At 47.4% G+C, this 25,876-nt stretch overlaps 2 protein-coding genes across 4 annotated transcripts in view; one reads left to right on the top strand and one right to left on the bottom strand.

Moving 5' to 3' along the window:
* atad5a (ATPase family AAA domain containing 5a) overlaps positions 1 to 14,520 on the top strand; it is a 57,129-nt gene extending 42,609 nt beyond the window's left edge. For both annotated transcript variants that reach the window (XM_068003851.1, XM_068003852.1), the window contains exons 20-24: positions 2,116 to 2,296; positions 3,739 to 3,932; positions 4,467 to 5,362; positions 11,886 to 12,044; positions 13,231 to 14,520. In XM_068003851.1, the coding sequence (XP_067859952.1) occupies positions 2,116 to 2,296; positions 3,739 to 3,932; positions 4,467 to 5,362; positions 11,886 to 12,044; positions 13,231 to 13,309 (1,509 nt within the window). In that variant the 3' untranslated portion in view covers positions 13,310 to 14,520. The remainder of the gene's footprint in view (positions 1 to 2,115; positions 2,297 to 3,738; positions 3,933 to 4,466; positions 5,363 to 11,885; positions 12,045 to 13,230) is intronic.
* A 2,797-nt stretch (positions 14,521 to 17,317) lies between these two features.
* On the bottom strand, positions 17,318 to 25,272 carry tefm (transcription elongation factor, mitochondrial). Of its 2 annotated transcripts, none has more exons than XM_068003854.1 (4): positions 25,114 to 25,272; positions 22,725 to 23,182; positions 21,590 to 21,739; positions 17,318 to 19,904 (listed from the first exon to the last, which is right to left on the bottom strand). In XM_068003854.1, the coding sequence occupies exons 1-4, from the start codon at positions 25,196 to 25,198 to the stop codon at positions 19,473 to 19,475; spliced, it is 1,125 nt and encodes a 374-aa protein (XP_067859955.1). In that variant the 5' UTR covers positions 25,199 to 25,272; the 3' UTR covers positions 17,318 to 19,472. The 2 variants fall into 2 exon arrangements, with proteins under 2 accessions (XP_067859955.1, XP_067859954.1); XM_068003853.1 differs by lacking the exon at positions 25,114 to 25,272 and adding an exon at positions 23,359 to 23,530.
* Between the last annotated feature and the right edge of the window lie 604 nt (positions 25,273 to 25,876).

Consider the following 25,876-nt stretch of genomic DNA (forward strand, 5'->3'; position numbering starts at 1 on the left):
GGCTGATACATGCATGTACCGGCAGAGGGCAGTCGGTCAGGAGCAGAAAATCCAGCCTGTAGTTTATCTCCTCCTTCCTCCAGCCCAGCAGTATTGAGCTCAGTTGTAATTCTCCCTTCAGCCCCCGCTGCTGCCATCAACTAAATCAATACAGACCAGGGATGAAAAATTGGAACCCATGAAATATTTTTGAAAGGCGACATCCAAGCTGCAGTTTAAAATGTAGAGAATTGGATCATACCCTTACTGTGTGGAGGGTTCTCAAACTCCATAAATTTACAAGCCAATTTGGTCCTAATATCTGACTCTGTAAGCTGTGACATATATAAATCAATTTGTAGCGTCTCTACATTCTCCTCCAAATAGCTTGTTAGCAGTTCCAGGCCACTCACTGCTCATCCCGTGGCTGTTTTGAGGGAGTCATACTTCCCTCTCTCCACCGTACCGCAAACAGCAAGAAATCCTGTGGTAGGAGAAAATTACCAGCTATCTCTCGGGTGGCTTACGGGATTTAAGTGATATTCGTAACCGGTTTACAAAACTGCCTTGAAATTCAGTCAGAGGTAGCTTTACGTAAGAACATAAGAAATAGGAGCAGGAGTAGGCTATCCGGCCCCTCGAGCATTCAACATCATTCAATCATCATGGCTGATCTTCTACCTCAACGCCATTTTCCTGCACCATCCCCATATCCCTTGATGCCTTTAATATCTAGAAATCGATCAATCTCTGTTTTGGATGTACTCAATGACGGAGCCTCCACAGCCCTCTGGCGTAGAGAATTCCAAAGATTCACCACCCTCTGAGTGAAGAAATTTCTCCTCATCTCAATCCTAAATGGCCTACCCCTTATTCTGAGACTGTGACCCCTGGTTCTAGACCCCCCAGCCAGGGGAAACATCCTCCATGCATCTACCCTGTTGAGCCCACCTAGTGATAACAGGACACTTAGAAAATAATAGGATTTGGCAGAGTCAACATGGATTTATGAAAGGGAAATCATGTTTGACAAACCTATTAGAGTTCTTTGAGGATGCAACAAGTAGAATAGTTAAGGGGGAGCCAGTGGATGTGGTGTATTTGGATTTGCAGAAGGCTTTCCATAAGGTCCCACACAGGAGGTTGGTGAACAAAGTTAGAGCACGTGGAATTTTTTAAATGGAGAGAGATTTGGAAATGTTGATGTACAAGGACACCCAGGTCACTTTAAGCATGAGTCACTGAAAGCTAACATGCAGGTACAGCAAGCAATTAGGAAGGCAAAATGGTATGTTGGCCTTTACGTACCAGGAAGTCAATTATTCAGCACACCAATTTGAAGGTGCTGCTATCAGCCATAGAACATGAGTCGTGTGATATATCCAAACACCTTATCCTCAGAATATTCATCTGAAAAGGGCAGCCCCAGAGGTTTCCAATACAAGCACAACATCTGTTTTCCCATAGTCTCCTCAAATGGTGCATTAGCTGTGAGCAGTGGATAACCTGCTAACCCACCTCTGGCAATTCCATTTTGGACTAGGAGCTGTGTGAGTAACGCGAGGGAGTGTCTCTTAACCTTTTAAAATATTCTGGGTCGAACGTCCATGATCCCTCTTCCTATCATCTACCATCCTGATTACCTACCAGAATTCATGCAGAACAAAGCATTGCGTGAGATGCTGCCTCACTGCATAGCTTCATTTGTTGTTTGCGTTCCATAATCATTTCTTGGCAATTAAAGTTACATCATGTTCCATTTACTGTTTGTGTTGTACTTAACTTCACTCCCGTGCCTAGGATATTCCACCACGCGTCGATTCCCGAAATTGGGGAACTGGTAATTACCCGACAGTTTCCATTATCCACCTGGAGGGGTGTCCCTTTCGTTATGATGGATAATAGATGATCCACAATGTGACCTTCTCAATTAAGGCTGTTATCTTCACCAAATTTCCAAGATCTGATGTTGAAATATGAAGTGCTTTCACCTAGTCTAGTAATGAGTTTTTATTTTAAGTTAATCGTGGGTGAGTTTTATTTTATTCCAGATAAATACTCTGAGAATAAGGATATTATATAAGGATGTTTACCCCAGTGTAGGACTTCAAGTTTTCTGTTTTTATTTTAAACCAGGCAAACGTTGCCAGCTACCTCCAGCTCTTGTGCCTGGCTGAAAATCTGCGGACCGATACGAAGGACCTCACTGCACTCCTTGCTCTTAACAAATGTGATATACGACAGAGCATTCTCCACCTGCAGTTCTGGGTGAGAAGCGGAGGTGGTTACCAAGTGGATAAGCTTCTCCCTACTGACGGTGGGTGCAACCAGTGGAATTGTCACGTTCAGTCTGGTTCATTCCAAATTATTTACACCCATGAATGACGGGAGATTTGTATTTATAATATTGAACCAAGAGTTTTGAATTGCTTTGATCTGATCATTCTTCAGTCTATGGTTCTTTAATATGGATGTTAAGACCTAGGAGATTCCAGTATCCTGGGCCAGCCATTTTAAAAAAAAAAAGAATAAACACTAAGTTTACAGGAATAAAGTTATTCCTGCCTTTTGCGTATCTTTATTAATGCAATACAGCTACCAACATACTGAAACAACGAACAGGAAGAGACCAACTGGTCCATCAAGCCCGATACGCCCGCTCACTATTTGTTCCCAATGCAAACATCTAGTTTTTGGCCACAAACTAGCTGGATGCTACTTCTTAAAGACTTGTTTTCCAACCAAGTGAATGCAACAAGTCTAAAGATGATGTTAGTCTTTGACCTGTCGAAGCAGGGAGGGCAGTGCTCATTGGTGGCCTTGGGAACCCCGTTACACCCCTGGGTTAATAGTTGTTTTAAAGAAATATTCTAATGTTTGATTAAGATTTTAATTGTACAGGAGCCACCAAACACCCAACCCCTCCTCTTCCCCCGCCCCCCCCCCCCCCCCCCCCAAAACTTATCTTTCCTTAACCCTCTAATCGGCCAAATAACTCTGCAACTACACTGGTGTGGTTAAATCCCACTTGGAGTACTGTGAACAGTTCTGGTCTCCATATTATAAAAACGATGTAGACGCATTGGAGAAGATGCAAAAAAGATTTGCTAGGATGATACCAGAACTGAGAGGTTATACCTATCAGGAAAGATTGAGCATGCTGGAGCTTTTTTCTCTATCAAAGAGAAGGCTGAGGGGTGACCTGATAAACCCTTTCATAATCTTAAAGACTTCTAATAGAGTAGACGTGGAGAAGATGTTTCCACTTGTGGGGAATATAGATAGTCACTAATAAATCCAAAAGGGAATTCAGGAGAAACTTCTTTATCCAGAGAGTGGTGAGAATGTGGAACTCACTACCACATGGAGTAGTTGAGGCGAATAGCATCGATGCAATTAAGGGGAAACTAGATAAACACAATAGGGAGAAAGGAATAGAAGGACATGCTAATGAGGTTAGATGAAGTAGGGAGGGAGGAGGCTCGTGTGGAGCATAAACACCGGCATGGAGCAGTTGGCCCGAATGGCCTGTTTCTGAGCTGTACATTCCATGCATTCCCACCATTTGTCTTATCAGCAATTTCACTATTTAGGGTAGGTGGGTTTGGGCTGCTAGTGCTGTTACATGGAGAACTTTACAGAGATTTACATTATGTTTTTGTATGTACTGAAATGTACATGTTCCAAAATTAAAGATGTACAAAAGTCTGATTTACCTTTTAATGTGCATTTCATCATTTTTTAATTCATTAATCAAAGGACTGAGCCTGGTTCTGAGCCCAGCTGAGGAGGAATCAGTCGGTGCTGCTGAAGGTACCCTGGCGGATTCCTCACAGGGCGGCTCCATTGTGAAGACGCAGGATGTTCCCAAATGCAACACAGGATGCACGGAGAACCTGCTTGGCTTCGAAAACCTATCTGGACCTTCAAACGATCTCTTTTCAATATTCAAGGTAACTGCTCCCCACCGTCAAAATAGCCCACGAGCTGACATTCCCTGTTTGAGATTCGTGCATTGGAGGAGCCAGACTAGAGGTCCTCCTGGTTGGGGGTAGGGGGTGGGGGCAGGTGCTGTGAGTCAAGCTAACAACCTATCCACTTTTTTTTTAAAAAAGCCTTTCGTAATTCAAAACAGCCCAGAGACAAGATGAGCCTGTTACAGACTCGCCAATATAAACATCAGCTGTGGAGAATCGTGATCCGCCAGATGCAAAGGCAAGATGATACTCTGAGGGAATCGAATATCCTGCTCTGGATAGACAACAGTGGGAGAAATCAGTTGCCTCGTGTGCCAATAGGCACAGAAGACTTTAACTAACTAACCAGCCCATAAGGGGTGTTTTTGTGCAGCTTCTGTAAAAAGAGCAGTAGGCAGCGTAGGTTTATCTCTGAAGCTGTCGCACACTGTGAGAGAGTTACAGCAGGTTCCCCCCGTGACTGCTTTTAATGCTAGTCCATGTTTCTACAATTTGTGATTTGCCTTTCAGCGGGAGGTCGTCGCACTGGAGCAGTGGAGAAGTCAAGTGCAGATTCTCCTGGAGTTCCAGAGGAGGCGGCTGGACTTCATATTCCGTAACTTGGAGTTTCTTCTGCCTCTGCCGGTCCGAGTCGTTCCTGGCCCAAAGGGGCCGGACAGGGTGCCTGCAAAAGAGACAGAGCCTCACGCCTGCAACCCCTTACGGAGAGCTGGAAGAAAACTTCAGCACGGCGACAAATCTGCCGACTCCAGCCCTGTAAAAATCACTGCCCAGATGAAGCGACGCAGAAAAGTTGCCCTGTTCGACGATAGTGACTTGTTTGACTCTGAGCTGAACGAGAGTGATACCTTTGTGACCTTACCGAATGAAATTCCTACCTCATCTTCTGTTGCTGATAAGGCAGCGGGAAGCCAGGCTAGCACAGTTAGTGGGGAGAGTCCCTCGGACAGCAAGACTGACTCCTCCAGAGTTACTGAAAGGAAGCCAAGGACATTAGCAGAACAAAAGCGTTGCGAATTGGTATCTTTGTGTCTAGGATCGCTGGCCGAGTTCTCGGACAGTGTCTCGTTCTTGGACTGCTGCCTCCACAGAGGGGCGGTTGAGAGCCAGGGTTTGTGCGGACAGAGTGGGTATCACTGGGCTGCCGCCGAGATTAAAAACGGCATGTTGGACGAGAGGAGGATCGAGCAGGGAGACTGGTGGTCCTCCCATAGCTTTGGGGAGGCTAGAGCGACCGTGGAAGCCCTGAGCTGGAAGAAGTGTCGGTCACAGATCGAGCGAGCCGTGGAGTCGTCTGTGGCCAAGAGCGGAGATCCTGGGAAGGATCCAATGGAGGAGCTCACCCTACGCATTCCAAATCACCAAAACAGCACTGTGTTCACACAGCTTCCGCACTATTACACCAGGTGTGTTTCACACTTAAAACTGCATTCTGTGTTTTACAGTTTCATTCACTGGGTTTCACCAGGACTTTATTACAGTCCCCTGCACCCACATAGCAACCCCCACCTCCCTATATATATAATTCTAGAACCTGTTCCCCAGCCTGTTGCAATAAATCTCTGTGTCCGTTTACTTGACAGCAGCCTGGCTGAGACTTGGTCAGCGTTGAATCTTTAAATTGCTGCCTGTTTTGGTATCTAGGACTGGGAGAGTGCTGCTTCACATCGAGCCACTAGCTGATGGACCTTGCGCATTAAACTTCATCCATTCGACTCCCATGCCACTGGAGCCCGCCCGACCCTGCTGTTTTTTCATGCTTCCCATTCCACCCAATCCCCCCCTGTCGCTATTCACACACTGTGTCTTTCATTTCTTTGATTTCTCTCACTGTCTCTCCTTTTGTCTCCTGCTGATATCATTTCTACCATTTAACCATCTCCTGTTCTCCATCCAAGTATTTCACAGGTCATTCTATTTCTTTTCCCTTTCCCTTGTTCTGTTCCTTTTTTTAAAAATGCTGTTCATCCACTTACTTGTGCAGTCCACTTGATCGATGCCCCATCCACCACCGTAAACATCCCACTCCCTCCTCCACCGGCGCACCGTGGCTGCAGTGTGTACTATCCACAGGATGCACTGCAGCAACTTCCCAAGGCTTCTTCGCCAGCATCTCCCAAACCCACCATCTCCACCGCCGGTGCATGGGAACACCGCCACCTCCAAGTCACACACACACACACACACAAACCATCCCAACTTGGAAATATATCGGCCGTTCCTTCATCGTCGTTAAAATCCTGGAACTCCCTCTCTAACTGCACTGTGGGAGCGCCTTCGCCACACGGACTGCAGCGGTTCAAGAAGGAAGCCCACCACCACTTTCTCAAGGGGCAATTAAAGATGGGCAATAAATGCTGCCCTTGCAATTGACACCCGCATTCCGAGAATGAATTAAAAAGTACGGCACTGGCTGTGTAGACGCAGTGCTACTTCCCACCTGTTGGTGGTGCAGTTGAGCTTGTAGAGATTTCTTTTATCATTATTATATATTTTGTAGAAACCAGTGGATCTCCCATGGTTTTTGCCCACAGAAAGTTGGGACAAAGTAAACTTCCCTCAGTGCTGTAGTGATGCTGCATGTATAGGTACGGGGATCTGCACAGGCAGCCGTGGCTCAGTGAGTAAATTCTTGCCTCTGAGTCAGAAAGTTGTGGGTTCAAGCCCCACTTCGGAGACTTGAGCACAAAAATCCAGGCCGACATTCCCAGTGTAGAACGGAGGGAGTGCTGCACTATCGGAGGTGCTGTCTTTCGGATGAGACGTTAAATCGAGGCCCTGTCTGCCCTATTCAAAGGAATACCCAAAAACGTTTTATAAAGTGCAAGAGGATAACTAAGGAAAGAGTAGGTCCTATTAGAGACCATAAAGGTAACCTATGAGAGGAGGCGGAAGATGTGGGTATGGTTCTTAATGAATACTTTGCAAAGGAAAGGGACGATGCAGACATTGTAGTTGGGGAGGAGTGTGAAATATTGGATGGGATAAACATAGTGAGAGGGGAAGTATTAAGGGGTTTAGCATTTTTGAAAGTAGATAAATCGCCAGGTCCGGATGAAATGTATCCCAAGCTGTTAAAAGAAGCCAGGGAGGAAATAGCGGAGGCTCCGGCCATCATTTTCCAATCCTCCCTGGATACAGGAATGGTGCCAGAAGATTAGAGGACTGCTAACATTGTACCATTGTTTAAAAAGGGAGAAAAGAATAGACCAAGTAATTACAGACCAGCCAGTCTAACCTCGGTGGTGGACAAATTATTGGAATCAATTCTGAGGGACAGGATAAACCGTCATTTAGAAAGGCACGGACTAATTAAGGACAGTCAGCATGGATTTGTTACGGGAAGGTCATGTCTGACTCACTTGATTGAATTTTTTGAGGAGGTAACAAGTCGGATCGATGAAGGTAGTGTGTTTGATGTAGTCTACATGGATTTTAGCAAGGCTTTTGACAAGGTCCCACATGGCAGACTGTTCAAAAAAAGTACAAGCCCATGGGATCCAATAGAATGTGGCAAATTGGATCCAAAATTGGCTCAGTGGCAGGAAGGAAAGGTTAATGGTTGACGGTTGTTTTTGTGATTTGGAAGGCTGTTTCCAGTGGGGTTCCGCAGGGCTCGGTACTCGGTCCCTTGCTTTTTGTGGTATAAATGATTTAGACTTAAATGTAGGGGGCATGATTAGGAAGTTTGCAGATGATACAAAAATTGGCCGTGTGGTTGATAGTGAGGAGGAAAGCTGTAGACTGCAGGAAGATATCAATGGACTGGTCAGATGGGCAGAAAAGTGGCAAATGGAATTCAATCCAGAGAAGTGTGAGGTAATGCATTTGGGGAGGGCAAACAAGGCAAGGGAGTACACAATAAGTGGGAGGATACTGAGAGGTGTAGAGGAACAAAGAGACCTTGGAACACATGACCACAGATCCCTGAAGGTAGCAGGATAGATAGATAAGGTGGTTAAGAAGGCATATGGGGTACTTTCCTTTATTAGCCGAGGCATTGAATATAGGAGCAGGGAGGTTATGCTAGAACTATATAAAATACTAGTTAGGCCACAGCTTGAATACTGTGTACAGTTCTGGTCACCACATTACAGGAAAGATGTGATTGCACTAGAGAGGGTACAGAGGAGATTTACGAGGATGTTGCCAGGACTGGAGAATTTTAGCTATGAGGAAAGATTGGATCGGCTGGAGTTGTTTTCTTTGGAACAGAGGAAACTGAGGGGTGATTTAATTGAGGTATATAAAATTACAAGGGGCCTTGATAGAGTGGATAGGGAGGACCTATTTCCCTTAGTGAGGAGTCAGTGACCAGGGGGCATAGATTTAAAGTAATTGGTGGAAGGATTAGAGGGGAGCTAAGGAGAAATTTTTTCACCCAGAGGGTGGTGGGGGTCTGGAACTCACTGCCTGAAAGGGTGGTAGAGGCAGAAACCCTCAACTCATTTAAAAAGTACTTGGATATGCACTTGACGTGCCGTAACCTCAAGGCTATGGACCAAGTGCTGGAAAGTGGGATTAGGCTAGGTAGCTCTTTTTCGACCGGCACAGACACATTGGGCTGAATGGCCTCCATCTGTGCCATGAATGTTTCTTTGTTTCTAAGAGCAGGGGAGTTCTCCCCAGTGCCCTGGCCAATAGTTATCCCTCAACCAACAAAAGCAGATTGTCTGGTCATTTATCACATTGCTGTTAGTGGGATCTTGCTGTGCGCAAATTGACAGCAGCGTTTCCTACATTACAACAGTGACTACACTTCAAAAGTACTCTGTTAGCTGTTTGATGCTCTGAGCGTGTGTAAGTGCTCTGTGAATGATTGTTCTTCCCTTTTTTAAAAAAAAAGTGGAAGTCAAAAGGAATTTCAGCACTTTCTGCAACTTCATGATGCTATAAATAGGATGTAGTTGGATCACAAGGCAGGATTTAGCAGTAAACACCTAGTATCTTGTTCGCTGTGGGATGCAGTTTGCCTGGCAGACTTCTGCAAAATCTGTGCAACTTCTCATGTAGATGGGTTTAACTGAGTGTTCAAAATTTCTGCCACCAAGTTTTTGGTTTTTTTTTAAGTCACTGTTTCTGTGAAAGACTGTCGTCGTTGGTTGGGGCAGTGTGCTGACTTAAGGAAAGGACACGGACATGGATTAGTAACTGGCTAAAGAGAAGATGCACCGGAGTAGTAAGGTGGGGGGAGCTGTGGAGTGCCCCAGGGATCTGTACTTGGACCCCCCTTCACGTCGTCTTATACATAAATGGCCTGGAATCTCATATCAACACATGTAGGTTAAAGTCACCGATGACACCAGGCAAGGGGAGCAATTATGGACTTTTGGGGGTGGGCAAGGTTTTAGAGTGTTCTGGGTTTATATCTTTGAGCTGTGATAAATAGACGTTCAGTACAGATAAATAGAAGGCATTACATATTGAAAATTTTTAAAATATACAAGCCGCAGGTGGGATAGAACTGCCTAAGGAGGATGTTGAAAAAGACAAGGGGTGTCAAGTGACTTGTTGCTATGTCCAAACTAATGTGAGCTAACCATAAACAAAGCCAAATGGGATACTGAGTTACAATGACACAGCAGAAGGGTTCAAACCCCCTTAGAGATCATGCTGAAGATACAGAGTGCCCGACTCAGGCCACAGCTGAAAGAAAGAACTTTCTCGGGACGTCCCAAAGTGCTTCACAACCAATGAAGTACTTTTGAAGTGTAGTCACTATTATAGGCCAGTGTGATCGACAATTTGCGCACAGCAAGATCCCACAAACAGCAATGAGCTGAATGACCAGGTAAATTGTTTTTGGTGGTGTCGGTTGAGGGATCAGTGTTGACCAGGACACCGGGGAGAACTCCCCTGCTCTTCTATGAATAGTATCGTGGGATCTTTTACATCCACCCAAGAGGGTAGACGGGGCCTTGGTTTACCGTCTCATCTGAAAGACGGCACCTCCGACAGTGCAGCACTCCCTCAGTACTGCACTGAAGTGTCAGCCTGGATAATTTGCTCCAGTCCTGGAGTGAGATTTGAACCCACATCATCCTGGCTTAGAGGCAAGAGTGCTACCACAGAGCCAATCTGACATTCTGTGTGTACTGTGTACAGTTCTCTCAGTGCAATATAATGAGCCCAGCCAAATCCTAGCAAGAGTGCAGAGTGAACCAACATCCCCGTTGTCTGCAGGAAGATCTTCGAGGCATGACCGACTAGGGCTGCACAGTCTCAGATGGGGCCTTGTATAAGAGATAGAGGAAGTAAACCCAAAATAATACTTTGAGACATCAGAGCGGGTTCAAGACTCGGTACAGACATCAAGAAGTATTTCTTTACACACATGGAGGTGCCGAGATAGATTCAGATTAAGAAGGAACTTTAGCCCATTTGACTTTGTGCATCTAGCATACTAACCCTCCTTTTTCCCATCCCTTTAACTTTTCTTGAATGAGTCCAGTGCCCTCACACATCCTTAGATGGATTAAAATTGTGATCTCGGGAGCTCTTGTTGCCCTTAATCCATCCATTGTCAGCTTGGTTTGTTCGGTATCACTCGTGCTTGAGTCAAGGATGTGGGTTCAAGCTTTCACGCGGGTCTTGACTGTATAAATACAGAGGCGTGGTGTATTGTCTGAGGCTGCCTTTCAGATGAGATGTTATACCAAGGCCATGTCTGTTCCATTGATTCAGGTGGACGTAAAAGATACCAGAACATTAGTCAAAGACGAGCGGGCAGTCCTATTGTCCCGGCCAACGTTCCTCCCTTAATCAACCGCAGACTAACCTCATTCATCCTATTTGCTGTCTATGAAACCTTGCAGTGCGCAGATTGGCTCTCGCGTTTTGATAACGTTCTTTATAAATTCAGTTTATTTCCCATGACCTGCTTACTTTTGGGAGTACAGGTTATTTTGGTGCATAGGTTTAGTTGAAATATTGTACAAGTACAGCATAATCTATGCTTCAAATTTCACAATTTCATTCCAGTGACATTATGACAATTGACTCTTTTTGACATTTTGTCAGTGAACATTATTGTGTAGGGAATTCAGCTTAAATCATGTAATCCTGTATCTAGCTGCTTCCTGCTCTCTCTCTCCCTCCTCCCCCCCCCCCCCCCCCCCAACCCCCCCGCCTGCCCCTAGTTCCCCAATGTGCTCTAGTAACCAGACCGTATTTTCAGTAGCTGCTGTTACTGCTTTGGTAGCAATTCAGTCTCTGAAATTTTCACGCAAAGACTGATAGCACTTTGGAATAAGTTTGTGAAGCCGCTGAAGTGAGCAGTATAAAAAGGTTCATGAGCCACTTGCTTAAATCCGCCTCTCCCTTGTGTCTCTTGCTTGCACAAGTTGAGTTGAGCGAGTGTTTGTGGCAGTGCTGTCATTTCAAGCCCCCATCACAGGACCTTCCCCTCGATTGTCATCTTTCCAGATGTTTTTTTTTAACTTTCGATGTAGACTCTGAGGAGATCCGTTTCTTCTCTCCTTCCTTTCCCTCCGAAAGATCACAGGCCTGCCCATTTCACTCCTGTGCTCCGGAACTCCCAACAAAAAAGCCTATTCTTTCCGGCTGTGAGGTTTTGCTTTCAATCCTCTGACTATAGTAACTGAAGTTGATGCTCATGCCTAAGAATAGCACGTCAATATGTTTAATGCTCCTCTGTTCAGTACTGACAGCAGCAGTGAGTATTGGCCTGCACAAAATTGACATTGTCATTTTGATATCCAGATCAAGCCCCTTGTGGGGCAGGGGTAGAGAGAAGTGTGGTCTAAAGTACAGTCACTTACACTAGCTTAAAACCTCGGCAACTGCTGGCTTTACATTCAGGAGTAAATAAATGCGACATCAGTGGGACCTTAAACGTTGTATTTTTCTGAGGTTGAATGTAGGTTAAAGAAAATGCTAAAATGTGCGTGCGCGTTTTCTGTCTTTCAGCACTGCATCTAAAAGGATCGAGGTGTTGAAAACGGTATTCTCTAGCAAAGCGTTTGTAAGTCTGGGTAACAAACGGGCAAGTGCAGTAGAGTATCTGCCAGCTCTCCGCACTATCTGCAGGCTAGAGAAACTCAAAGAACAGGGCAAACTAAAGCGCAGGTACGTTCCTCTGCCACTTTGTTTAAAGATTGTATGCTTCAAATAAACCTCGGCTAACAACGCACTCTTCAAAGTCCACGGGAGACTGGTTCCCTTAATAAACACACACTTCAAAATTCCCACGATTTGGGTTCAGGCTAAGTGTTAAAATTATGTTCTCATTTCAGTTGGATGAATAGATTCAACTTATGAGTTTATTAACTAAACAAATCTAAGATGATGCATGGTTCAGTTCTGAATCTTCTGAATATCATCTGTTGCATCTCTTTTCCTCTCTTATTTATTTGATTTCTTCTTGACTGCCACCTCTGCAGTGCACCTGCCCCCATGTTTCTGCTTGTGCTACTTGCATGAACTGGCTAGTGTGTGTGTGTGTGTGAGAGAGTTGAGTGAATGTCTGGGCTAGATTTGTGCCTCTGCCCACTTTAAATAAAATTTCACCTCTCTGGGGCCCCTCAGCCTCCTACAGACTGCTCTGAACAGAAACAAACCTCATAATAGATTGCAGACAAGCCTCGATGCCCCTATGTATTGGAGCATTAGCTACTCCTGTGATATTTTAAGACCATGTTATCATTAGGCTTATTTAGTGTATTTGTACCACAGGAATAATTGTATGATTTAAGGTTGTCTAACGATCTTAATTCACCTCCACTGCCACCACTAGTGACAAATCTGTAATCACCAGTACTTCACACCCTTGGATCATGCAGTTAAAATGTTCCACAGTTGGAACCACGGACAGAGTCTAGATCTGTACTCGGGTGTTTTTCACTGTTCATTCGGCAGTGTGACTGTTTCATACACCTGCCATTGGGATTTACTAAGATCCAACTGACAGCACTGGAAGGGAGGTCTGTCTGGGTTCAGTCCTTTAACCCGGATGGTTGTACTTTTGTCAGGCGAGAGGGTGGTGTATTGACGAAGGTGATTCCGAGCATTTGGGTTGCAGTTATTGCTGCCGCTGTACCCAGGTTTTGTATCTACGCTTGTATTGGTGTGAGACGTACATCTGATTTATACTAGCCTTAATTTGGAACGTACTTTGTGGAGAGATTGATGTCCACAAACTCGCATCTGCCTTTCCCCTTCTTTAGATGCTGACTGACCTGGTGTATTTGTAGCATTTTATTTTTAAATGTACAATTTGAAGAAGAGAAAAAAAATCCTGGTCTTATTTTCGCAGGTTTCTGCACTATTTAGATGGTGCTCACCTGGAACTGCCTAAAAGCACTCTGGAAACCCTTGCAGCTAGTTTTCCATGAAGATCCCAACTTGATGGCAGTAATCATTGCACAGTGAATTACTACACACTCAAAAGACAGGTATATTACTGGGGTGTTTGTTTCCCCAGTCCTTTTATGTGGTACTGACTGTCCAGCATGTACATGTGTGATTTGTGGAAACATTTTTGTACAGTAAAGTGATGTGAAACTATGTAGAGGAATGGTGGATTTTCTTAATTTAATTACAGTGGAACAACTACATATCTGCTGTCTAAGAATGTAAAAATCCAATGTGGAATAGTTTTTTTTTTAAAACGAGTGTGTAGAGGTTTATAACACTTATGGAGAAATAACTAACTCTCTCCCCTCCTGTCCTGGTGGCATTGGTTTCACAGACATCCCCTGCTACCTCACCCAAGAATCCATGTGTGAGTCAGAGTCAGGGAGTGCTATTTGACTGTGTGGGGCATCACAGCCAAACCCAATCCTGTGCTCACCTGACATTGGCCACGCACGCATTCCAGCAGGGGTCATTGGATAGGAATCAGGAGTGGGAATCCTGACATATTTTACCTATTTCCACTATTCCCCCCCCTCCTCCCCATTCCCCTCCCAGCTCAAGGGTATAAAAGCATTTTTAATTGCCTTTCATTACATGTTGTATAACAAAGCAATTTCAATTTCCTTTTTTGTCTTCCTCCTTGACTTCTTTCACCCTTCCCTCCTCCTCCTCCCCTTCCCTTTCAACCCAAAGCTACAAATTCTGGTTATAAACTATGCCACAAGTGTTATAAACAGGACCTGTTACAGACAGCAGTGTAATCAGACCAGTGTTTTCCTCTCTGAGGATTGACTCTAACCAGCTTGTGACTGCCTCACTCTGGAGTCTGACAGCCTCACCGGGGAAAAATATTGTCATAAATCATGAATGGTAATGTTCCGTCCCCTTTTCACTAAAGCTTTTTAATGTCACAATTTTATATTTCATGAGTGTTATAAAGGATGGGGTGCCCCTGTATTGTATAGTGTGATTGTGTACCCCATCCTGTCGTAGGATATGGAATTAAATAAATCAAGAGTAATGCTGTATAACTGCAAACGTCAATGTTATGTACAGCAAAAGTTCTTTTTAATTTAAATGAAGCATTACTCGGAGAACTCCTGTTGTACTCCTCAGTCCTTGTGACTTTTTTAAATGCTGGAAGGGATTTGTAAATCTGACAAAACAAGAAATATCTGGGGAAAAAATACATGAATTTTTTTTTAAATGACTTGTCAATCTTTTTGCAGGTGTGAATTTGGGTTTGCGGAACTGCCGTAGAATCCTCTGTCACTATCCCATCTTACACATGCTACACACGAAACAGAATGTAGCTGCCAATCTGTACTGATCTCGGGCGGGGCAGTGGAAGGGGTCATTGGGTCCTCCCTAAAACAGGAATGCTGCAGTCAGCCAAGGTTCTCCATCACTACACAGTGGCCTCTACTGGACAGTGTGCATGTGTTACATTGAAACCACAGTACAGAAACAGGCCATTCGGCCCAACTAGTCTATGCCGGTGTTTATGCTCCACACGAGCCTCCTCCCTCCCTACTTCATCTAACGCCATCAGCATATCCTTCTATTCCTTTCTCCTTCATGTGTTTATCTAGCCTCCCCTTGGGTGTATCTATTCTATTCGCCTCAACTACTCCTTGTGGTAGCAAGTTCCACATTCTCACCACTCTCTGGGTAAAGAAGTTTCTCCTGAATTCCTTGTTGGATTTATTACTACTTTATATTTATGACCCCTAGTTTTGGACCCCACCCCAATAAGTAGAAACATTTTCTCTACGTCGACCCTATCAAACCCTTTCGTTATCTTAAAGACCCGTGTGATTATCAGATGGGCACGTTAGCCTGATGGTTATGGTGCTGGACTACCAAACCACAGGTTGTAAATTCAATAAATCTGGTCATTTGTGGGCTAGCACCAGGAAAATGGCCACGTGGTCTACTCCCGCCTGTTAGTCTCGAGCTTGGGCAGTTTTTCATTGAACCACAAGACAAGGTTAATTTGTACTCGGCTCCCCCAGCGCCGCAGTTAACGAGCACAAAGTGTGGAACTGGACCATCCACGCCAAACAGTGATGACCAAAGTTTGTGCTGACTCGGGTACCGCATTTCGTGCGGAAATCAGACTGGTTGCCCACCCACAGTTGCCAAGCCTGCGATCCCATAAAGAACTGCCACTTGGGTAAGGCATTAGAAGTGAGCTGGTACTCACAAAACTGGAGCCCAAGCATCTTCAGGTCAATACATTCTAGAAAGGGGGAAAAGAAAAAATTAACTTCCACCCACCTCTATATCAATTATTAATTTAAAAATGTCTGTTGCTGTGTAGCAAAGGGGTTTCTCTCCCCACCCACCCCAAACCAACAGAAAGACTGAACTGGCTGGGGCTTTTTTCTCTAGAAAACAGAAGGCAGAGGGGTGACCTGATGGAGGTCTTCAAAATTATGAAGGGGTTTGATAGAGTAGACGTGGAGATGATGTTTTCACTTGGGGGGAAAGAGTCTAAAACTAGGGCTCGCAAACATAAGAATGTGGAACTCGCTACCACAAGGAGTAGTTGAGGTGATTGGAATAGATGCATTTAAGGGGAAGCTAAACACAAGCAATAGAAGGTTACACTGATGGGGTGAGATGAAGTAGGGAGGGTGGAGGCTCGTATGGAGCATAAACACTGGCATGGACCTGTTGGGCCGAATGCCCTGTTCTTCCGTTGCATGTAAAGAGGTGCCTGACAGTAATGGTGGGGTGGCCATTCTCACAACTGCTTACGGCATCTTGCTATGTTCAAAATGGCTGCTGTGTCCACCTATTATAACAGTGACCTCATAAAGTCAGTCCCTGTGAAACACTGGGAAGTTTCTGAAAGATGCAAATTCTTTCTTGCTGCATTGTTAGTGCAGGCTGATGACATCAATAATTTACCCTTCAATGAGGTAATTACGGAAAGGTAATCTGCTGTGGTTTACTGGCAATAACTGCTTGGTACATTACACTTACTGACAGTGTAACCAGCACTTACATCAAAACTGCGTTTCAACAACACTGTTAACTAACCCACAATTAGCTTCTTGTTCTCTGTGCAAAACTATACTTAATAGTGAATGGCTGGTGGAGGGGAGATTCTTAACCCAACCCAGCATTTGCCAGTCAGCAAGTAAACACAAAATCCTACAAAACAAGAACGGTCTCTTCTACAATCTAGCAACATAACGAGGATCAGTCAGTGTCACTGGAATCTGCGTTTATTTGTCTCTGCACTCCACCCAGCAAGGCTGCAGAGAGTGCTGCTTTGTATCCTCACCACCTCACTATATATTGCATTCAAACATTGGTGGTTCAGATGTTATAAGCACCTGCACACAGTGGGACTCAGCTGTACAGACCAGGAGGACCCCAGCTCGTAGAATCATACTGCACAGGAGGAGGTCATTCGCCCCATCGTATCTGTGCCAGCTCTTTGAAAGCACTATCCAATTAGTCCCCTTTCCCCACAGCTCTGCAAATTTTTCCTTTTCAACTGTATATCCAATTCCCTTTTGATCTGTGCTGAGTTAGCTGGTCACAGTGGAAGTAGGGATGGTGCAATCAGTCTCTGATCAAGCAGGGTTAGCATTCCAAGCAGTACTCATATATAACCCATGCACGGGGCAATCGGACAGAGGTGTTTGTGTTCTTTTTCACACCGGTGTGCAACTTACACAATTCCCCAGCTGTGACTTTTATTCTAGTTAAGAAACAAATCAGCCGGGGTTCCCGTTCGAGATCGTGATGCTCTAAGGTCTCCACTGGAGCAAGATGGCACACAGAGTGAGCTCACTCTACGATGGTCTCTCCTGGGGGGGGGAGTCCCAGCTCCTCCCATTACATTGAATGATTCCTCAGTTACCCCATTATTACATAATACTAAACTTCACAGCTTATGCTATGATCCACCTCAATGTTGTTTCTACTCAGGAGCCAAAGCAAAAGTTTTTTTTTAAAAAAGGCAAGTATTTCAAGTGAAACCCTTTAATAATAAATAAACACATTCGTCTTAGAACCGGTTGAAATATACAATCACTCAGCTTTACAATTTTTCAGAATTCAGAAAGGACTTGCATTTATAGTTTCTTTCACCACCTCAGGACATCCGAAAGCCCTTTACAGCCAACGAAGAATTAATTTGAAGATCGAGGCAGATCAGTAGTAATAGCAAACCAGAAATAGTGGATACGACATGGGTCCCAATGGAGCACAGAGTTTAAACCAGTGGGACTGACCACATAACAGTCCAGTCAGGGCAGAAACGAATCTTCACCTGTGTGTTTTTGTACACTGAACTCAGATTAATGTTAGAATTTGGATAGCAATTAGGAACAGGAAACCTACCTGATTTCCACCCCTCCCACCCAGGGCACTAAGACAAATTATAACACCCCAACCCCTGCCTCGGCTGGGATCAGTTAATTCAGCACAGGCTGGGGTTTGTACCTTTGTCAGTTGTAGGCCAATGCCAATTACAACTTGGATCAAAACTGCCCAAACTCATCTCATGCCACACCGTAACAGCCACTAGGTAGACATGACTTGCATTCCCTGGAGCAATGTTCAGGCCTGTTGGAACACTAGAGACCGGCCTGCTGCTCCATGTAATATCAATCATCAGCAATGCTTCTGTATGAATTTCCTTTGTTCACTGTTTGATCACTTGCTCTAACAAATGGGTAAACGCCTGCTAAAACAGTCAACAGTCAACTTCCTACAAAGGTGAGCATATGCTGACAGCATGATTTCATCCCATTATTTGTTAAAACCTGTCTGGGAGTACTCTACATTGAAACTACGCCCAACCCCACCTTGGCAGTGCTCACTGTTGCTGGCCTCACTTACAACATATAATCCAGTTAAAGGGGCAGCTGCTCACTTAAAGAAGTGTCCGTCAAACTTTGAGAAGGCAGGGGAAGGGTGTGTGGTTTTCAGTACGACGATTCTCAGCCACAGCAGACAAGCTTATACAATTTACATCGTCGCACTGGACGTTTGTAAAGAGACCAAACAAGAGGGTGGCCAGTGTCCCTTTAAACAAAAACATTCAGAAACGTGACTGGTCTTTGACGACTCAATGAATTTCCCCCAGTGAGCAGCTGATCCGTACAGACCAGAAAGGCCACAAGTTTCATCTTCCGATCCGTCTTTGTATCAACCATGGCTCAGTGGGCAGCACTCTTGCCTCTGAGTCAGTAGATTGTGGGTTTGAGTCCCACTCCAGAGACTTGAGCACATAATCCAGGCTGACACTCCCAGTGCAGTATTGAGGGAGCGCTACACTGTCGGAGGTGCTGTCTTTTGGATGAGATGTTAAACCAAGGCCCCTTCTACCCTCTCAGGTGGATGTAAAAGCTCCCACTGCACTATTTCGAAGAAGAGCAGGGGGAGTTCTCCCAGTTTCCAGGCCAATATTTATCCCTCAGCCAACGTCACTAAAAACAGATTATCTGGTCATTAACACATTGCTGTTTGTGGGATCTTGCTGTGCGCAAATTGGCTGCCGCATTTCCTACATCACAACAGTGATTACACTTAATTTAATTGGCTGTAAAGCACTTTGGGACGTCCTGAGGTTGTGAAAGACACTATTTAAATGGAAGTTTCTTCTAACACGTCCCAAGAGAACACCACTTGCTCCAACATTACTCAGGCAGATGTGAACTGTTGGACAAGCAGAAGGGAACTGGTCCAAGAGTCTCTGACCATCAGGCTGAAGTTTCTGCCCACTGCAGCATGCATTACGCTCAGCAATCTGTGCCTGAAACGGGTGCAATCGTCGGCCTCAAGTGCCCCTGGGTTAGGGAAGGAGGGAAAAAGTCAGGGCTTGAAGAGGCATCAGGATCTGGCTGGGTTGTGATGCCCACTGCAATCGAATAGCCGGCCACCCCTCACCGTCAGGGCTCATGCATGAGGAACGGCTATACGGTTGAGGTACTGAAAGGTGACCAAAGCCCATGGAATCACACGGCAGTGAAACATCAGGGAGGAGGGACGGGAAGAAAATTCGGGAGTAATGTTATGTTTTCCTGAACATTCTCGAGAGTGGCGCCCGTTAAGATATTGGTACCGACAGGATGAGTCCCTCTTCAATTTTTCTTTTTTTTTTTTTTGCTTGGGCACTCAAGAGTTGTTAAACAGAAACTCGTAAAAAGCAACAGCCTGCAGCAAAGCGTCGCACATTTCCTCTGCTCGATCTGCTCCTCCTTTCTGAAACAGCCTCCTGTAGCGGACCAGCATGTCCCGGGGGAATATCACCCGCGGGCGCTCCTGCGTCACCGAGTCGGCCATGAGCCGCTGGACCAGTTCCCTCCCGCTGGTCCGAGACTCCCCCACCATCAGTTCAAAGTGCTTCCCCACCGCAGTGCGGACCACGCTCAGTACCCTGTGCCGACTGTCCTTCATAAAGGGCTCCCCCAGCAGTCCGTGCAGCATGGCCTCGATGGTCCGTAGGTGGAGCGTCACAGGGAATAGGTTGGTGTTCTGAATCGAGATGCCGGGCTTCTCCAAGATAAAGAAATCCGCTTTGGGGATTTTTGAGACAGCCAAGGAAATCTGCAAAAACAGGAACAGAGGAAGGAGGTTATGAATTTTCTAAGAACAGGAAAGGACCATTTGACAATAAAAAGAAAACACCTTTCACAACCTCAGGACGTCCCAAAGCGCTTTACGGCCAATGAAACACTTCTGAAGTGTAATCATTGTTGTAACGTGGGAAACGCGGCAACCGATTTGCGCACAGCAAGATCCCACAAACAGCAATGAGAAAAATGATTAGATAATTAATTTTTTTTTTTTAACTTGTGTTGGTTTGAAGGCTTAATAATGGCCAGGACACCAGGGAAAACTCCCCTTCCCTTCTTCGAAACAGTGGCCGTGGGATCTTTTACGTCCACCTGAGGGGGCAGACAGGGCCTCGGTTTAACATCTCATCCGAAAGACGGCACCTCCGACAGTGCAGCACTCCCTCAGTGCTGGCACTGGCAGTGTCGGCCTGGATTTTGTGCTCAAGTCTCTGGAGTGGGGCTCGAACCCACAACCCTCTGACTCCGAGGTGAGAGTGCTGCCCACTGAGCCACGGCCGACTCCTGCCCCCACGAAGCCTGTCTATTTTCGACAGTAAATGCAAACAAATTCAGAATTCTACAAATCTCCAAATTTCTTATTTGTTTTTCTTCCCTGGGTCACACGCCATGCTTCTCCCCCCCATCGGTTCTCTTACTGGACGGCTACACCACCAGCACAGGTCGCTCTCCGACACCTCTCCTGTGTCTGAGCCCAGATGAGACAGTCAGCGTTAGCAGGCTGTTAGTACGTGGAACAGGAGGGGGATCCAGATCCGGCCTTGTCCCGACAGTCAGGAACGGGAACCTCCTGCCCTCCCCGAATCCTCAGAGCTGGAGTGGCGAAACCCTGCCTCTCTCCCCGCACCCGAGATCGCTCCCCCAGCGCGCGCGGGCAGGAGCAATTGGTGCAGTGACCCAAGCCTGTCTCTAAACCCGCTCCGATCTGCAGGAGAGGCGTGGTTTACACCCGAACTGCGACGGTCGGGTGCAAAAAAAATGCCACTGAATGCGGCAGAGGTGCCAACTCGTGGCGAGGCCGCGCAGCGTGCCTGCGATTCCCGTCTCAACCCAGTGCCGCGGCGGAGACGGAACGAGCGGAGGCCACACACCTCCCCACAAGGGAGAGTCGCCTTTCTTGGCCCAGCTTCACAGAAACAGGAGGAGGCCATTCAGCCCCTCGAGCCTCATCCGGCATTCAATGAGATCATGGGCTGATCTGTATCTTAACTCCATCTACCCACCTTGGTTCCGTAACCCTGAATACCCTTGGCCCAACAAAAATTTATCCATCACAGTTTTGAAATTTTGAATTGACCCCCAGCTTTTTGGGGAAAGTGTGTTCCAGATTTCCACTCCCCTTTGTGTGAAGAAGTGCTTCCTGACATCACCCCTGAATGGCCTGGCTCTAATTTTAAGGTTATGCCCCCTTGTTCTGGCCTATCCCACCAAAGGAAATAGTTTCTCTCTATCTACACTATCAAATCCTTTAATCATCTTCAACACCTCAATTAGATCACCCCCTTAATCTTCTACACTCGAGGGGATACAACCCTCGATCAAGAGTCCAGTAGTCCACTGCTCCCTGGTGACGGTGCACAGCAAGAGCCCGGAATGACTGAGGAGAGAGAGAGAAATGGATTAGTTAGAAAACAAAACTGGTGGGAGTTCACTTGCCTCCTCCAGGTAGATGGAGGGCTGGTAGGGGCCCTTCATGTATCGGTGACTCTCCTCCTGGTTCCAGTCCAGAACGGTGAGATTTCGATCCACGTGAGCCCAGGCAATCTTACGGATTCCGAACACGATCGACACGATACTTTTCGCAGCCTTGTAATCAATGGAAGGATAAGTTCAGGTACAACTCCTCTCCCCTGCCCCCCCCACTGAAAGTGTGGATCACCCTGTGCACTCTGAATATAAAGACACTTCCTGTGCTAGCCCAGGGTCACTGACCTGTGACACTCCGCTCTCAACTGCTATCCAGAAGCAAGTAATTCAGTCCGTACCCCCGGCACACCGCCCGTACCCCCCCTCCCCGGCACACCGCCCCTCCCCCCCGGCACACCGCCCGTACCCCCCCTCCCCGGCACACCGCCCCTCCCCCCCGGCACACCGCCCGTACCCCCCCTCCCCGGCACACCGCCCGTACCCCACCTCCCCGGCACACCGCCCCTCCCCCCCGGCACACCGCCCGTACCCCCCCTCCCCGGCACACCGCCCGTACCTCCCTCCCCGGCACACCGCCCCTCCCCCCCGGCACACCGCCCGTACCCCCCCTCCCCAGCACACCGCCCCTCCCCCCCGGCACACCGCCCCTCCCCCCCGGCACACCGCCCGTACCTCCCTCCCCCCGGCACACCGCCCGTACCTCCCTCCCCGGCACACCGCCCCTCACCCCCGGCACACCGCCCCTCACCCCCGGCACACCGCCCGTACCCCCTCCCCCCGGCACACCGCCCGTACCCCCCCCCCGGCACACCGCCCGTACCCCCCTCCCCCCAGCACACCGCCCGTACCCCCCCTCCCTCCCCCCGGCACACCGCCCGTACCCCCCCTCCCTCCCTCCCCCCGGCACACCGCCCGTACCCCCCTCCCCCCCCCCGGCACACCGCCCGTACCCCCCCTCCCCCCCCCGGCACACCGCCCGTACCCCCCCTCCCTCCCCCCCGGCACACCGCCCGTACCCCCCCTCCCTCCCCCCCCTCCCCCCCCGGCACACCGCCCGTACCCCCCCAGCACACCGTCCGTACCCCCCCCCCCACTGGCACACTGTCCGTACCCCCCCTCCCCGGAGGATTCCACAGCCCCCTACCTGAAGTCGCCTTCTTTCTACATCAGGTTTGATGAACTTCAGCCCCTGGAGCTTCTTCTCTCTCTTCCCAGACTCCTCGCCAGGGGCCAGGATTGACTGACACACTTTCATTACGGTCTTGTGCTTGAAGAGCGGAACCTCCAGCAGACACCGCAGGTGGGTGAAGGGCCCGTGCCCGCCCCTGTACTCCACGATGTTGGCAGACTTCCGGCCACGCAGCAGCTTGATGCCCGCCAGCTCCTCCCGGCTTGCCGTGTTCAGCACCCGCAGGACCACGGCCCGCTGCTGGGGCGTGTAGCAGTCGTCGATGTCGTCGGCCTCCGGGTCCAGCGGTGAGCAGTCTGGGAGTCGGAGCTCTGGGGGAGCGCAGTGCTCCCCTTTGCAACAGGTGCAGCGGTGGAAGTGCTGGGGTCGCACTGTGTCGGGCAGCCTGGGCCGCTGTAACGCACACTGCCGGCCTGGGGGAAGCAAACATTTATTTAAAGAAAGGACAGACCCCCCACCCCGCGAGACCGAAGAACTCTTCACGTCTCTCCCACCCTCCGTAATCTTCAGCTCACCCAAAACTCTGCTGCCCGTATCCTAACTCACACCAAGTCCCGTTCTCCCGTCGCCCCTGTGCTCGCTGACTTACATTGGCTCCCGATCCAGGAACTCCTCGATTTTAAAATTCTCATTCTTGTTTTCAAATCCCTCCAAGGCCTCACCCCTCCATAAGGAGCATGAGAAATAGGAGCAGGAGTAGGCCATACGGCCCCTCGAGCCTGCTCCGCCATTCAATAAGTTCATGGCTGATCTTCTACCTCAACTCCACTTTCCCGCCCGATCCCCATATCCCTTCATTCCCTTAGAGTCCAAAAATCTATCGATCTCAGCCTTGAATATACTCAACGACCGAGCATCCACAGCCCTCTGGGGTAGAGAATTCCAAAGATTCAGTGAAGAAATTCCTCCTCATCTCAGTCCTAAATGTCCAACCCTTCTCCTGAGACGATGCCCCCTAATTCCAGACTCTCCAATCATGGGAAACGTCCTCTCAGCATCTACCCGGGTCAAGCCCTCTCAGAATCTTATATGTTTCAATGAGATCACCTCTCATTCTTCTAAACTCCAGAGAGTATTGGCCCATTCTACTCAATCTCTCCTCATAGGACAACCCTCTCATCCCAAGAATCAATCTAATGAACCTTCGTTGCACCACCTCCAAGGCAAGTATATCCTTCCTCAGATAAGGAGACCAAAACTGTACACAGAACTCCAGGTGAGGTATCACCAGAGCCTTGTACAATTGCAGCAAGACTTCTTTACTCTTATACTCCAACCCCCTTGCAATAAAGGCCAACATACTATTTGCCTTCCTAATTGCTTACTGTACCTGCATGTTAATTTTCTGTGTTTCTTGTGCAAAGACACCCAAATCCCTCTGAACACCAACATTTAATAGTTTCTCACCATTTAAAAAATATTCTGTTTTTCTATTCTTCCTACCAAAGTGAATAACCTCACATTTCCCCACATTATACTCCATCTGCCACCTTCTTGCCCACTCACTTAACCTGTCTATATCTCCTTGCAGACTCTGTGTCCTCCTCACAGCTTACTCTCCCACCTAGCTTTGTATCATCAGCAAACTTGGATACATTACACTCGGTCCCTTCATCTAAGTCATTAATATAGATTGTAAATAGCTGAGACCCAAGCACCAATCCCTGTGGCACCCCACTAGTTACAGCCTGCCAACCTGAAAATGACCCGTTTATCCCTACTCTCTGTTTTCTGTCCGTTAACCAATCCTCAATCCATGCGAATATATTACCCCCAATCCCATGAGCCCTTTTACTTTAAGTTCTTCACTCTCATTAGACCCTTGGTCCCCCACTATTTCTGGTATGTATTTTGTGTCTTCTACTGTGAAGACAGATACAAAATATTTGTTTAACAGCTCTGCCATTTCCTTACTCCCCATTATAATTTCTCCTGTCTCAGCCTCTAAGGGACCAACGTTTACTTTCGCCACTCTCTTCCTTTTTATATACTTGGAGAAGCTCTTACAATCTGTTTTTATATTTCTTGCTAGTTTACTCTCATTCTATTTTCTCCCTCGTTATCAATTTTTTGGTCATCATTTGCTAGTTTCTAAAACTCTCCCCCATCCTCAGGCTTACTACTCTCCTTGGCAACATTATAAACCTTTTCTTTTGATCCTATTCTTAACTTTTTTTAGTTAGCCACAGATGGAGTCACTTTTCCCGTGGAGTTTTTATTCCTTAATGGAATGTATATTCATTGAAAATTATGAAATATTTCTTTAAATGTTTGCCATTGCTTATCTACCGTCATATTTTTAATCTAATTTCCCAATCAACCTTAGACAACTCGTCTCTCATACCTATGTAATTGGCTTTGTTTATGTTTAAAGACTCTTTTTCGGACTTAAGTACGTCACTCTCGAACTCAATGTAAAATTCTATCATATTATGATCACTCTTCCCCAGAGGATACCTTACTAATTAACCCATTGTTCCTATTGTAGGAATATGTCGTTGAACCCCCCACACCCTCCCCAAGCCCCCGCCACACGCCCCCCCCCCCACCGCCACACGCCCTCCCTCTCCACCCCAAGCCCCTCCCCTCTCTCTTCCCCCCTCCCTCTCCACCCCAAGCCCCTCCCCTCTCACTCTCTCTTCCCCCCCCTCCCTCTCTCCCTCCCCACTCACTCACTCTCACTCCTCCTCTCTCCCTCTCCTCCTCCCCCCCTCTCTCCCTCTCCTCCTCCCCCCTCTCTCCCTCTCCTCCTCCCCCCCTCTCCTCCTCCCCCCCTCTCCTCCTCCCCCCCCTCTCTCCCTCCCCACTCACTCACTCACTCCTCCTCCTCCTCCCCCTCTCTCCCTCCCCCCTCTCTCCCTCCCCCCTCTCTCCCTCCCCACTCACTCACTCCTCCTCCTCCCCCCCCCCCCCCCCATCCTCCCCCCCCCCCCCCCCATCCTCCCCCCCCCCCCCCATCCTCCCCCCCTATCTCCCTCCGTGAAGATTGCCCGTGTCGCCCCCCTTGGTCGAATACCCCCTGTTACTGGTCACAAGGTCCCACTGACTTCACCCTTGACCTTTGCCCACACTCAGTGTACATTAAATTATAATGAATTTAAACACGG

This window comes from Heptranchias perlo, chromosome 23 (genome assembly GCF_035084215.1).
Source record: "Heptranchias perlo isolate sHepPer1 chromosome 23, sHepPer1.hap1, whole genome shotgun sequence".
NCBI classification, from domain to species: domain Eukaryota; kingdom Metazoa; phylum Chordata; class Chondrichthyes; order Hexanchiformes; family Hexanchidae; genus Heptranchias; species Heptranchias perlo.

Coding starts and splice junctions, on each gene's coding strand:
- tefm (XM_068003853.1), bottom strand. CDS start 23,500: ATGGCGGAGCAGGCTCGAGGGGCCGTATGGCCTACTCCTGCTCCTATT. Junction 21,740..22,724: donor TAGAAAGAAGGCGACTTCAG/GTAGGGGGCTGT, acceptor ATTGATTACAAG/GCTGCGAAAAGTATCGTGTC. Junction 19,905..21,589: donor CCTCCATCTACCTGGAGGAG/GCAAGTGAACTC, acceptor CTGTTTTTGCAG/ATTTCCTTGGCTGTCTCAAA.